Source organism: Sceloporus occidentalis, unplaced genomic scaffold, assembly GCF_023333645.1.
Source record: "Sceloporus occidentalis isolate IW3139 unplaced genomic scaffold, rSceOcc1.0.p SCAF_1, whole genome shotgun sequence".
In the NCBI taxonomy this organism is placed as follows: Eukaryota; Metazoa; Chordata; class Lepidosauria; order Squamata; family Phrynosomatidae; genus Sceloporus; species Sceloporus occidentalis.
Window position 1 is genome coordinate 277,440,534 of NW_028316981.1, and position 12,933 is coordinate 277,453,466.

The 12,933-nt window shown below is 40.5% G+C and overlaps 1 protein-coding gene across 5 annotated transcripts in view; it reads left to right on the top strand.

Moving 5' to 3' along the window:
• POLK (DNA polymerase kappa) overlaps positions 1 to 12,933 on the top strand; it is a 49,750-nt gene that overhangs the window by 3,840 nt on the left and 32,977 nt on the right. For all 5 annotated transcript variants that reach the window (XM_089494343.1, XM_089494335.1, XM_089494350.1 and 2 more), the window contains exons 2-4: positions 1,464 to 1,587; positions 10,090 to 10,245; positions 12,716 to 12,835. In XM_089494343.1, the coding sequence (XP_089350469.1) occupies positions 10,111 to 10,245; positions 12,716 to 12,835 (255 nt within the window). In that variant the 5' untranslated portion in view covers positions 1,464 to 1,587; positions 10,090 to 10,110. The remainder of the gene's footprint in view (positions 1 to 1,463; positions 1,588 to 10,089; positions 10,246 to 12,715; positions 12,836 to 12,933) is intronic.

Here is a 12,933-nt window from a genome sequence, read left to right on the forward strand (position 1 = left end):
TCCTGGAAAAGGAGGACGCCTGGTTGCCATGGTCAGACACAATCTCCCACAAAACAGCCAGAGCCAGAATCTGATTGCCACATTCAAAATCTTGCAGTGTTTTGTGACCCTTGCCTGAGGGAAAGGAAGAATGTCAACCCATCCATTGGGGGAATGGCCCATTGGCATTGAGATGGACTTCTACCTTTTGGGCATGTAGAGCCAGGCATGCGCTGCAAAACAAAACAAAACAAAACAACCCTACAGTATAATCCAAAATTCACAAAACAGTGATACCTTTATGGGGCCAACCAAAATGTGCATTATACATGTTATAAGCTTTGGAAACCACTGGCAACGGTGTTAAAAATCATGCAAGAGAGAGACTGCATCCACACTGCAGAAATAATCTCGTTTGACACCACTTTAACTACCATGGCCCCATGCTATGGAATTCTGGGAATGGTAGTTTGTTGAAACTACAGTTCTCAGAACTCCATAGCATTGAGCCAGGGCATTGAAAGTGATTTCAAACTGGATTATTTCTGCTGTGTGTTTTTAACATTAAAAATGACTCTTAAGACCAGGAACTGCATAGTCACATAGATGTATTTTTATTACATATGTTTTAAATATAATTTTGGGAAAGTAAATGTATGAAAATCTTGTTTAAAACATTTTATTCATAATTCTAAATGTAAGTATCCCATATTGCATTTTCCCAGTTTGTCAGGGAAGAAAGATGCTTTTTTGAGACCACTTTGAATGCCTTCAGCAGGGGATGCTATGGGGAGGAGTGTGATTATCTTCAAAAAGACCAAAAATGCAACTTGCTCCAAAATGGAAGGCGTTTTCGGGGTAGCCAGTACCTCCCGCTCCTGCTTAGTCCAAAGCATACTGCAGAAATAATCCAGTTTGAGGCTTTAACTGTCCTGGCCCGGTGCTAGGGAATCCTGGGAATTGTAGTTTATTGTGGCACCAGTGCTCTGTGAGTGAGAAGGCTAAATGTCTCACACAACTACAGTTCCCATTATTCCCTAGCGTTGAGCCAGGATAGTTAAAACAGTCTTGAACTGGATTATTTCTGCATTGTGTTTTGGACCACCCATTGAAATAGTGACCATAAGTACATAAAGTGTACTAAGCAGGAGCGGGAGGTATGTGTCTAGCTTTGGCCAGTGACCAGGATGCTGCACCTAAAACCTACTGGGAAGAGATTCTCCCTCCCCCAACAGCTTTAGATAGTCATTTTGCTTATGAGTAAAGCTGAGTAAATGTTTGCACTACCTTGTAGGACTTTCAGGGTCAAATAAATTCTTCTGGGTTGCCTATGGAGACCTATGACTCCAGATGCAACTCCTATCAGCCAGTGAGAGATGATGGTCTTGCACTCAGCAGCATGCGGGTGGGTGGGTGGGGGTAATGTACCTGTTCCTGTTTTATTCCCAAGTTAATTTTCATCTATCTGCTGTTCTGTTCTACAGAAAGAAAGCGAGCGGGGCAGGGAAAGCCCCTTGTGTTTCTGCAAGCAAGCCAGCCAGCCATTTCTGGCCACACCTGAAAACAGAATGAAGAACTACATGGGCATTTGACCCCACACATACCAAGGCAATTATTATGTTCTTTATGTTTTGCAATGGACTGAACACCAGCTTTTCATTGACTTGTGTGGAAGAAAGAATGCCTTCAAAAACTGACACCAGTCAATGTAGAGTAGTCTCACAGGACTTGAGAGAATAGTTATCAGTTATACTTTACTTCTGTATGCTATTATCACCTGTTGGTTTATCTTCTTCCAGCTACCTGGAAGACTATGGCCCAGTACAGATGGGTGCTTTGCGCTGGCCTGGGGCCAAAATTAGGGCTTGGTAGGGCAGAGCATTCACATCTTAGTACATCGCTGTTTACACAGGGCGCACCATGATGAGGTTGCTCGTGCATGGTGCACAAATGGCACTGCGCATGGGGAGTGTCATGAGGGAGTGATATGACCCTTATGGTGCTCCTGTAGCACCAGCAAAAGAAGCTCTTTTTCGGGGCTTCTTTTCCCGGTAGGTTCGGGGCGTGGCGTCCGGTTGCCGTGTCCCCAACTCCGCGCGTCCTGGGGCAGCACACAGCTGCTCCTTTTGGGCTCTCTGTCCAGCCCCTATGTTTTGCCAGGTTTGCACTTCACAGTTAGCTTGGTTGTGAATTCTGGCTTGTGGTTCTGTCCAGATCTGTCCTTGCTAACAAACCATGGTTTGTTATTGAGCTACAAATAACAGTTAGAAGCTATGGTTTGTTATTGGCTTGTTATCTAAATACTGGAAAACCAGGGCTTAATTAGTTTTTTGTGGGTTTTTCAGGCTGTGTGGCTATGTTCTAGAAGAGTTTATTCCTGACATTTCACCAGCATCTGTGGCTGGCATCAGGAGCCCTGGTGGCACAGTGGTTAAATGCCTGTACTGCAGCCACTCACTCAAAACCATAAGGTTGCGAGTTCAAGACCAGCAAAAGGGCTCAAGCTCGACTCAGGCTTGCATCCTTCCGAGGTTGCTAAAATGAGTACCCAGACTGTTGAGGGCAAATTAGCTTACAGTTGTAATCCGCTTAGACACTGCTTAGGCGGTATGAAGCGGTATATAAATGAAACTTGTTTTCTCGAACACAGCCCGAAAAACCCACAAAAAACTATGGATGCCAGCCATGAAAGCCTCAAACTTCACAGGGCTTGATTCTCCATATGCCTGCCTTAGAACAAGAGCTGATAAAAGAGACAGTGGATAAAACAAACCGGTTTGTTGTATTGTCTGCAGTTATGGCTAAAGCAGTGACACAGCATGACAGCCTGTTTTATTACTTTTTCTGTTAGATTTCTATTGCTCTAAACTTAATCCATGTCACAACAGCTGCCTAAGATACTCCTTCTGGTCTGGCTGCATTTGAGAAACCACATTAGATGTTGGCAAGTTTTGGAAATGTTTGTCATTGACTTTGGGGAGGTTGCCAGGAGCAGATGTGAGGAAACATAATCGGTTGGCTTCGAGATTTCTGAAGCTAGTGGGGATCTTCTTGCGTCCTAGTTTTCATTGTGGAATAGCACTGCAATACCTTGGGTGTGAAGGGGAAAATATTTGCTAACTGAAACAATATTATTTCAGTTAGTGGTGTAGGATCGATAATGTGTGGTTTAGGTCACATGCATGGCAGATTGTGTAGGATGAATATTTCACAATATACAGATTCATGTCTCCATCATATTTGATATCTGTTCAGATTTGCTACAAACAAGCTTTATTATTTATAACATATAAAGCTTTACATGGGGCTACCCTTGTGCCAAGTTCGGAAACTTCAATTGGTACAAAACATGGCAGCCAGGTTGGTTACGGGCACACCTAGAACTGCCCATATTACACCGGTCCTAAAATCTCTCCATTGGCTGCCTATCAGTTTCCGGGCAAGATATAACATGTTGATTTTAACCTTTAAAGCCCTACATGGCTTGGGTCCAGACTACATGTGGGACTGCTTCCTTCCATATAATCCACCCCACACACTTCAGTCCTCTGGGAAGAATCTGCTACAACCTAAGGAGACTAGGTTGTCTGTGGTGACCCAGAGAGCCTTTTCATCTGCTGCTCCCAGGCTCTGGAATGACCAGCCGGACGAGATCCATCTTACCACCTTGGAAGCCTTTAAAAAAAGCAATCAAGACCGATGTCTTCCAACAGGCCTTTCCAGATCAGCGTCCTTGACCTGCCTCCCCCTGCTAGTACTATTACTATTGCTGTTATTTCTACTGCTCCTAACATTGATATTGACATTGGTACTGATATCACCATCCCTGTCCCCTCTCTCCTATAGGATAACCTCTCCTGCACAATTCACCCACAAGTTTTTTTTCTTTTCTTTTTTATTATGCTTGTATTGGCATGTTTTATACTCTCTGCTGTTTAATCCTATTTTATGGCTTGGCTTTTACAATTGGGGGAGGGCTGGGTTTTTGGGATCTGTCTTTTTAATTGTAATTTTAATTGTATGCTGTGTCATTTTACTGTTGTGATCCGCTTTGATTCCCTGTGAAAAAGCGGAATAATAATAATGATAATTACACTCTGACTGCCATGGCTGTGGAATCCTCAGATTTGTAGTTTAGTAAAGCACTAGAGCTTTCAGGGTGAGAATTCTGGATACCACCTCACATACCCATTGCACACACGGTAAATTACAGGATTGCATAGGAGGAAAGCATGGCAGTTATAGTAGAATCACTATAACACTACCACTATAACTGTAATTTTTTATTGTGAAAGGGTCCTAAATCTTCTTGTGTCTGAGTTTATTTGGAGTTGTTCCCACATAAGCTGGTAAAGGGCTCCTGTTTTACAGAGCAATTCTACATATGCTTACTTAGACATAAATACCACAGTCGACCCTCCACATTTGTGGTTTTGACTTTTGTGGATGTGATTACTGGTGGATTTGATGAATACTTTTTCTCTAGGAATCTCTAGGTCATCCAGCATGACTCTGCCAGAGGTTGACTGAAAAGTCACATTGGAGGATCTAGAGATGCCTAGAGAGGTGTTCTCTCAGATAAAAAAGAGTAGTGTTTTATGTGCCGTTTCTCACTGTCACAGGGGCCCTATGCCCCTAACCCCAGCGAATGTGGAGGGCCCACTGTACTCCATAGTATATTTAGAAGTGGAGCCTTTGTGAATTTTCCAGGAGGTATGAAAATGGTATGTTCATTCATTCTTGAAAGTGTGTGAGGGAGAGTGATTCCTTTTAATAGGTTGTTACAGATTTTTACTGAGAAGTTTGTAATACCTTTGAAAATATCCCAAAACATCCTTCCCCAAGAGAGAGGTTTTTCTCTAAAAATTTGGAAAAATTTTCCTTTAAACCCCTAAACATTTAAACTTTTCTGGAAGAGAAAAAGAAAATCAGAAGAGGAGACAAGATTCAGACTTGAGATGGGAATAATTCAGTCTTTCATATGTTGTTGAACTGCATCTCTCACCATTTCTTACCAATGAATGCTGGCAAAGGCTGTTGGGACTTGCAGCTCACCTAATTTGGAAGGCTGTATGATTCCCACATTGCTGATCATGTTGAAGAACACTTGAATTTTGGCAATTGTATATGGAACTTGATCACTAATTGATGCTGAGAAAAGCAAATCCTTTTTTATGTGATGCCAAGACTATATTTAAATGACAGTAAAAAGGCCTCTGGCAAAGTGAAAGTCTGATCTATTTTAAATGAATGTTGTTTGCATTACATTAGAAGAAAATAGTTATCCACCATTTAAGCACAGTAGTCTTCTGCTTGGCTTTGATTGTGTTTGCTGGAGCAATTCTTTATGCACTGCCACATCTAAGGAGGATGCAGACAAACTGGCAACAGTTTATCAAAGAGCAGTGATAGATTAAAATGTTAGAAATTAATAACAAGAAATCTGTCTCTTAGCAAAAAATATTATTAGGGATTATAGTAACTGCTGTCATTAAGAAGAGAATAATAATTGCTCATTCTTTGGTTGTCCCTTGGCTTCTTGTTGCCCCTTGGGAATTTTAGGATATCTTTCACAGTTCAAAACAATATGAGAAGGAGAGACCCCCTCAGACTTATCTGGGTAGGGGGGAGATTGCTGGCTGTGCTGGTGGCAGTAGGATGCCATTTTGCAACATAGCGTGGCTTCTTTTTGGGTTCTTCTGTGGTGCCATTTGTGTGTCTGGGAAGAAGCAGCCAGTCAGTGCACGGTGTGTGGAGGTGCTTTGCAGGCACCTGACCTGAAGGATGCAATTTTCCCTCAGGTTTGCCTGAATAGTACTTAAAGGGAGTGCACTGCTCAGCCAGACCCTCCAGTTTCAGCAGCTTTTCCATCCAGCCTCCCTGTCTGGCTAGGGTTTGTTTGTCATTTGATTCAATTTCCTTTGTTAATGCATGCTTACTGGTGTAATTTTATTGTTTGTTTGTGATTTACTTAAAGCATTGCTGTATTGCCTCCCAGCCCACAATAGCTCCCAATGTGATGAATAAATAAAAATCAGTTAAAACAATAAAGGTAAAAACATTTTAAAACACATTAAAATAATCTTTAAAAACTCCTAAAAGCAGTCTATAACCAATAATAGAATCCAGTTTTAAAACAATTAATGCAGCAATGTCAAGCATGGAATATCATGTGGAACAGTACTGTTTGGCTGCCCACCAGAACAGCCAACCGTCCTTGAATAGGAAGTTCCACAATCTTGCAGGGTTGGTGTTATATGGTCTCTAAAATGCCCACCTGAACCAATCTGGCTGCTGCATTTTGCATCTTCCAAACCCTTTTCAAGGCCACTTTTCAAGTGGTTAGCTGTATCTAACGACAACATAGATAAGACATGAAACCCCATGGCCAGATCTCCCTTCCCCAAGAAAGGGTGCAGCTGGTGCAGTGGGCAAATTTGGACAAAGGCACTCCTGGCCACTGCAGCAACCTGGCTTTCCAAGAGCAGTGCTGGGTCCTAGAGCACCCACAAGCTATGAACCTGATCTTTCAGTGGGAGTACAAACCCATCCAGAAAAGACTGTGATCCCAATCCCAGGTTGGTTTTCCTATGGACCAGTAATACTTCTGTCTTGTCTGGATTAAGCCTCAGTCTATTCACCTGCATGTCCTTTATTGTACCCAGACATTTCAGTACTACCACAACCTCCTTGGCATCAGATGTAAAACATATTGATGACACCTAACCCCAACGCTCTGGATAACTTCTCCCAACAGCTTCATGTAGATGTTTAAAAGCATGGGGAGAAGTACTGACCGCTGTGGAGCCCCACAGGCCAATGGCAAAAAGTCTGAACAGCAATCCCTCACTACCACCTCTGTCACAACCTGTGAGACAGTAAGGTGAGGGGAAAGATCCAAGTAGCATGGGAGTTGGACCACGTAGCCCATTTTCCGTCAGCTCATGGCACCCTGTTAGGTGACTGCATCAGTAGAGGCTTACAGATAATGACCACTTCATGTGAACCTGCCTTACTCCAAGAAGGTGGAGGAGTGTGTGCGCACACACACACAGGTGAACCTTGTTACCCACAGGGATCTGTTTCGGACCACTACCACCACCCCGAGATAAAAAAAATTGTGGGACCTCAAGTTCCATTTTCCTTAATGGAGACACAATGTTCATGCACCTGGTAGCATGGCTGTGTGCACATGCTGCCATTAGGGACAATGCGGGCTTACTATCCGCAGGTGCTGAAATCTGTGGATGCAAGTACAAAAATACGGAGGGTCCACTACACACACACACACACACACACACAGAGAGAGAGATGTGTGCACACATATGTTAGTTCCAAAACTGACATTAGCTCTAAAACTGACACATTTGCTGTAGAAAACAAAGTGACGTTCTCACAGTCAGTCAAATTTGCAACACTCCCCTAGGGAAGAGGCTAATTGCAAGTCTGTTAAACCCTTGAGATTACTGAGCAAATTACATAATTGTTCATTTTCCAGCTGTGCACATAAAGTGTTTCTTTTCCCATCCCACAGCATAGGTATTATATGATAGTGAAATATTATTAATTTTGATAGCAAGGAAAGTCAACTATACTATAGGGTCTATTGGAAAAAGAAATATAAAGCTTCTTTTTTGTTTCTTCTTTCCCTGGTCCCTGTCAGCATTCCCTGGTGTCCCTGAGAATAGCTGCCACCTTTTTCACAAAGGAAAAAATAGCTTCCATTCAGTTAATTTGAATAAAATAAGATCACTAATTCATTTTTTGGCAAAAGGGTACTCTAGATTAAAGTGGCAATTTCACACCCATCGCTGAACAAATCACCTTCCCTCCACCCACTACCTCTACAGTTATTTCTCTGGATCCAACCCTTTGTTTATGTTTCCTGTAAAAGTCTCTGTAAAAAGAAAAATTATAGTTGCATTATTTGATGATGGTGTTACATATGCTAATTCCTAAATCATTTTAAATCTAGATAGACCCATAATCTGCATGTTAAGACCATCACACACATTTTTGTATGGCAAACTATCTTCTTTTTTAATAAGGCCAAAGGGGTCATTCAGGCTATTGTCAGCTATTATGCAACCAAAATCAGATGTCATGACTGAAATATTCTAGCCTAGATAAATGTTACTAAATGATCAGTCAGAATGACAACATATCAGAGTTAAAAGTTTTGAGCATTTGAGGCAAATTGTATCTAGTATTTCAGTATAACTAGGTCATAGATGAATAAATTATTTTTTTTTTACTATTGCAGTTTAATTGTAGTAAGATGTTTACATTTTGCTGTCATTCTAGTCCTAAAAAACAAAGGCTGCAACAATGGTGTTGTAATCATGGCCATTCATCTGAAAAAGCCTATAGCAAACCCAGCTTCATAAGCTCCTAAGCATTTGCAAGCTAATCACACCATTCTCCTTGTCAGTATTGCTATTCCAACAAATCAGCAGATGATCAAAAATGACAAGAATCCTATGTTCTACCAGGGCTCTTCTAAATTGTAAAGCTCCAGTGACTGGAAAGAATGCTCTTGATAGCATGGAAGGATTATATGATGCGCGCACAAACACATGACCATTTTGGATACTAGCAGTATTTCGGAGCACAGATATGGGATACTGATACCTGATGTTCCTTAGGCCAGTTTTAATGAGTGTATTTTTCAGAGTGGACTTCAAAAAATTTCTTAAAATCCTTAAGCATTTTGCTTAAACAAAAAATGGATCAGTCCCAAAGATATCTATTTAAAAAAAAATATTCAGTGTGCAATACCTTAGAAATAATTAGAATGTAGAAGAATAGAATAATCTTATTCAGTACAAAAGCTCTTAATATAGAATGTAACAATAGTGAACTGTCCCAGCATTATTAACATAGGAAATATGGATGTAGTCATCTTTGCTGCTTTGGAAATTCATCCCACTTATTCTTCCTAATTCTTATGATATTTAGGGATATGCTATCAACAATATAAGATATATAACAAAGAATCAGGAAAGGGATAATTGTATGAAGTATCAATCCTTTAGTATTAGAAAATTGGTATCTTATCTATACCTTGAGGACAGGGTTAGGGAAGACAATGCAGGACTGTTGGTCACAATAACGCCTTTCACTTTAACAGAATAAACACTAAACTAAAAAGGTACACAGGGTGCTTAATATGGTAGTCCTATACACAGCTAGCTCAGATTTACCTCTGAGTAGATAAATTTAAACTGTATTTCATGTCCTACTTGGTACAAGAGATTTGGCTCTTTGTAACTCCAAAATATCTATCATTCATATTTTTATTAGAGATTATGCATTTTAAAACCTCCTTTCCTGTTTGTAAAATATAGAAATGAAACTTATTTTAGCTAGAAAAGCATGTTTTAGCTAGAAAAACAAGAGTGATTTTTGCTTGAAAATGTAAGAATTTATGTGTAGAATGTCCTTTTTTTGGTTCATTCTAAAGAGTTTGGCTTATAAAAACTTGCAGTTGTGGAGAGACATATCTAATGTATGAATGACGAAGAAAAGGCCTTAAACATAATTTTATGTTTTTTAAAGTATATCTTTAACTTTTATTACTGTTCTTGTACCACTATGAGAAGGAGTATGATTTAGCTGGCTTTCAAGAGTCAGTGAATGGTGCTTGTTTGTTTCATTGAGGGCTTTTCAAGCTTTCCATCTTTAATCTGAACACTGGAAAATTTTTATGCAAAATCTTGTGAATAAATACTACTGCTTCCTTTTAAAAGGGAATATTATTGTATATAATTGTTAAAATTGCATTGAATCCAGAGGTGCCTATATGGCCTTAGGAAGAATGTTTTAACGTGTTACAGAGGAAAAGTTGAAACTCAGTCCAAATATATTCTGTTTGTGTAATATTTTGTGTAACTTCTTGAATGACCAAAACTATGTGGACTAATATATATATATAAAAGTTAATTTTTTTGTTAAGGTTTAGCCAATATATTTGGAGTTGGTTTGTATTTTAAAAGGGGGGACCATGCTGTTTGTATGTGTAAGTAGTGCCTAAAGGATAATTTTGTAACACTGTGATGCTTTAGTATGGCGAGCAGTGTCTCTTTTAAAGCATTTTTGTCTTTTTTTCAGGAAAAACTGCTTGATTTTGCAATGGAAAATGAAAATAAAGATGATGTTTCTTCCAGAGATGGGCTTCTGCTCAGAATGGGCCTCAATGATAACAAAGCTGGAATGCAAGGGCTGGATAAAGAGAAAATCAACAAAATCATAATGGAAGCTTCCAAGGTTTGTTTGTTTAAGAATATGCAAAGGCTTTAGTTATTCTTAAGTGTCGATTGCATTCAAGAAAGACTGCAAGGTTTTTACTGGCATGACTTCATTGTTCAGAAGGAAAGGTATGTTACAATAAGGGTGAAAGTGAAATCTGTGGACTTACTAGTAGGATGACGCCAGTGTTGATGCCTAGGAGGATCCTTTGGGAGTGGTAATTAGAATTTGTGCAGTTTGGGAATTGTGTGACTTTTCAGATGTTGTTAAACTGCAACTCCCAGCATAGCCAATAATGTGGAATGCTGGGAGCTACAGCTCAACAATATCTGGAGCACCACACAATTTTGTATTCTCAGGGCTCCTGTCCTATGCACTGTATCTTACTCCCCATAGACAGACTAGACCAGTGATGGCGAACCTTTTAGGGACTGAGTGCACAAACTAAAAGGTTTTTCAGCACCCGGTGTTATCTGGTGCCGGGCGAGAGGGGAACCTCTGGGGGGGGGACTTCTGGGATTGGGATTTCCACCTTCCGGGGGGTGAGACTTCCAGGGTAGGACTTCTTCCCCCTGCATCTTTGATCTTTATCTGCCTCTCTGGAGACAGCTAGAAGCCCGGGGGGTGAGGGGGAAAAAAGAAGGCAGCTGAAGGTCCAGGACGGTCAGGAAGAGAAGGAACAGGTGCATGATATTTGATGTGATGTGATTGTTTTATATTTGATGTTTTTAATTTGTTTTTTCTTCTCTATATGGTAATTTTATCTATTCCTCTTTTTAATTGTTACTATCTTAGAATGTACGCCTTGGGCAGGCTTTTATTTACTCTTTAATTTTACCGACTTTGTACAGCGCTGTGTATAATTACAGCGCTTTAGAAATAAAGTTTAATAATAATAATAATAATAATAATAATGCCTGTTCTTCCTCTTGACCGCCCTCTCCGTGCCCTGAAAAATGGCTTCACATGTCATCTCTGACACATATGCCATAGGTTCGCCACTATGGGACCAGACAGGAGCAGAAGGGGTTCCTCTCATCCGTCATAGGAACAATGCCCCCTATTGACAGGAATGCTATCTGACAACAGAAAGCTCTGACAATTGTGCAATTGGGCAACACAGGTGGCTTATTATTCTGTCTCACTCTGCATGTCCATACACTGTTTTACTGTCGACCTCCCACTCCATGTAGCAAAATACAGTCGGCCCTTTCCGCACCCCACCCCCCTGAAAATGGAGACTCACCAATATTCAGGCCCCATAGGCTTGAATGGGGCGCATGTCCATAAGTGCATGCAGAGTGTGTTCTGTGGGGGTGCGCCCCACTGGAAATAATGGAGGCCGCCCTTCCATGAGTATTCAAGACCACAGACCTCAAGTCCGCGATAAAGGAGGAGCGACTGTAGGTCTTTACATGTGAACATATCACCATACTAATATTTGGAGAATATGTCATAAATCATTAATTTTCTGAAGAGCAATGCTGGTAATGAAACATAAAATCTGACTGCTACACTAACCCACTCCAGTCTGGTACCTATCAGATGTGTTGGACTTCATCTCCCATTACTGCTAGTGGGTTTGCCGTATTGGGGAATCCCTGTGAGCAGAGACTATCATCTTTTAATCTCTATGCAATGCTTTGCAAAATTTAGGTGCTTAATAAATGATGACTGGTAATAATTATGGTCCGATACAGATGGGCAAAAAGCGCTGTCCTGGGGCCAATTGAAGGGCTTGGGAGAGCGGAGCATCCCCTTCAGACGGCACATGCACCAACGACGTTTGTTTTGCGACGCATCCAAATGGCACAGAGCACAATGGACGTCACTGCACCGCTCCAGGGCACTAATGGTGCCTTGGCAGTGACAGAAAAAGGAGCTGCGTTTTGCAGCTCCTTTTTCTGAGTGCATCATTGCCGCGATGTGCGGTCACCATGGCAATGATGTGGGGGATAAAGGGGCAGCCTCTATCCACCCCTTTCCCCTGATTTGTCCAGCCCCTAAGTCTCATTACTTTTAAAATTGCAGCCTTCTATGCAGATCCTAAATATTGGTGGATTTCTGCTTTGTGAACATAGTTACAATGTGGTGATGTCTTGTGTTCAGTAACATTGCTTTAGTGCAATATGTTAATTATAATATATTACTCTTATCTTTTTCACAGAATCATGAAGTAACTATAGACATTATATTGCATCATTTTTCCTGTGTGTAGATGAATAATTCTGTTACCAGCTTCTGTTGATGTGAAATGTATCTTTGTGTGATTCTTCTTTTAGTAACTCAGCAGCCACTTTTTTTCTTGCCATTTATGTCTAATGTATTTCACTTGGAAAACTGGTGTGAAAATCTTGAGTTTGAGTTACTTTCTTTTTTTTTGAGGGGGCTATGTGCTTCGCCCCTCCTTCATAACAGATTAAACCAATCTGCATTAAGCAAACTAAAGCTAATAACTGAAGTTGAGCAATTTTAATTTCTTTGGCAGGGTTCTAAATTTTATGAAAATGAGCTTAAGAAAGACCAGCAAGTTAACAAACGAATTGAAAAACTGCTAGAACTAAAAAATAAAATTACAGCTCAACAGATTATGAAAGCACAACTACAGGTAATGTGCACATTTGTCTTGCAAGAATTAATGATAGAAATATTCCTCTGGTGTAGTCAACATCAGTTATATATAAACTTGATTGAATTGGTTGACTC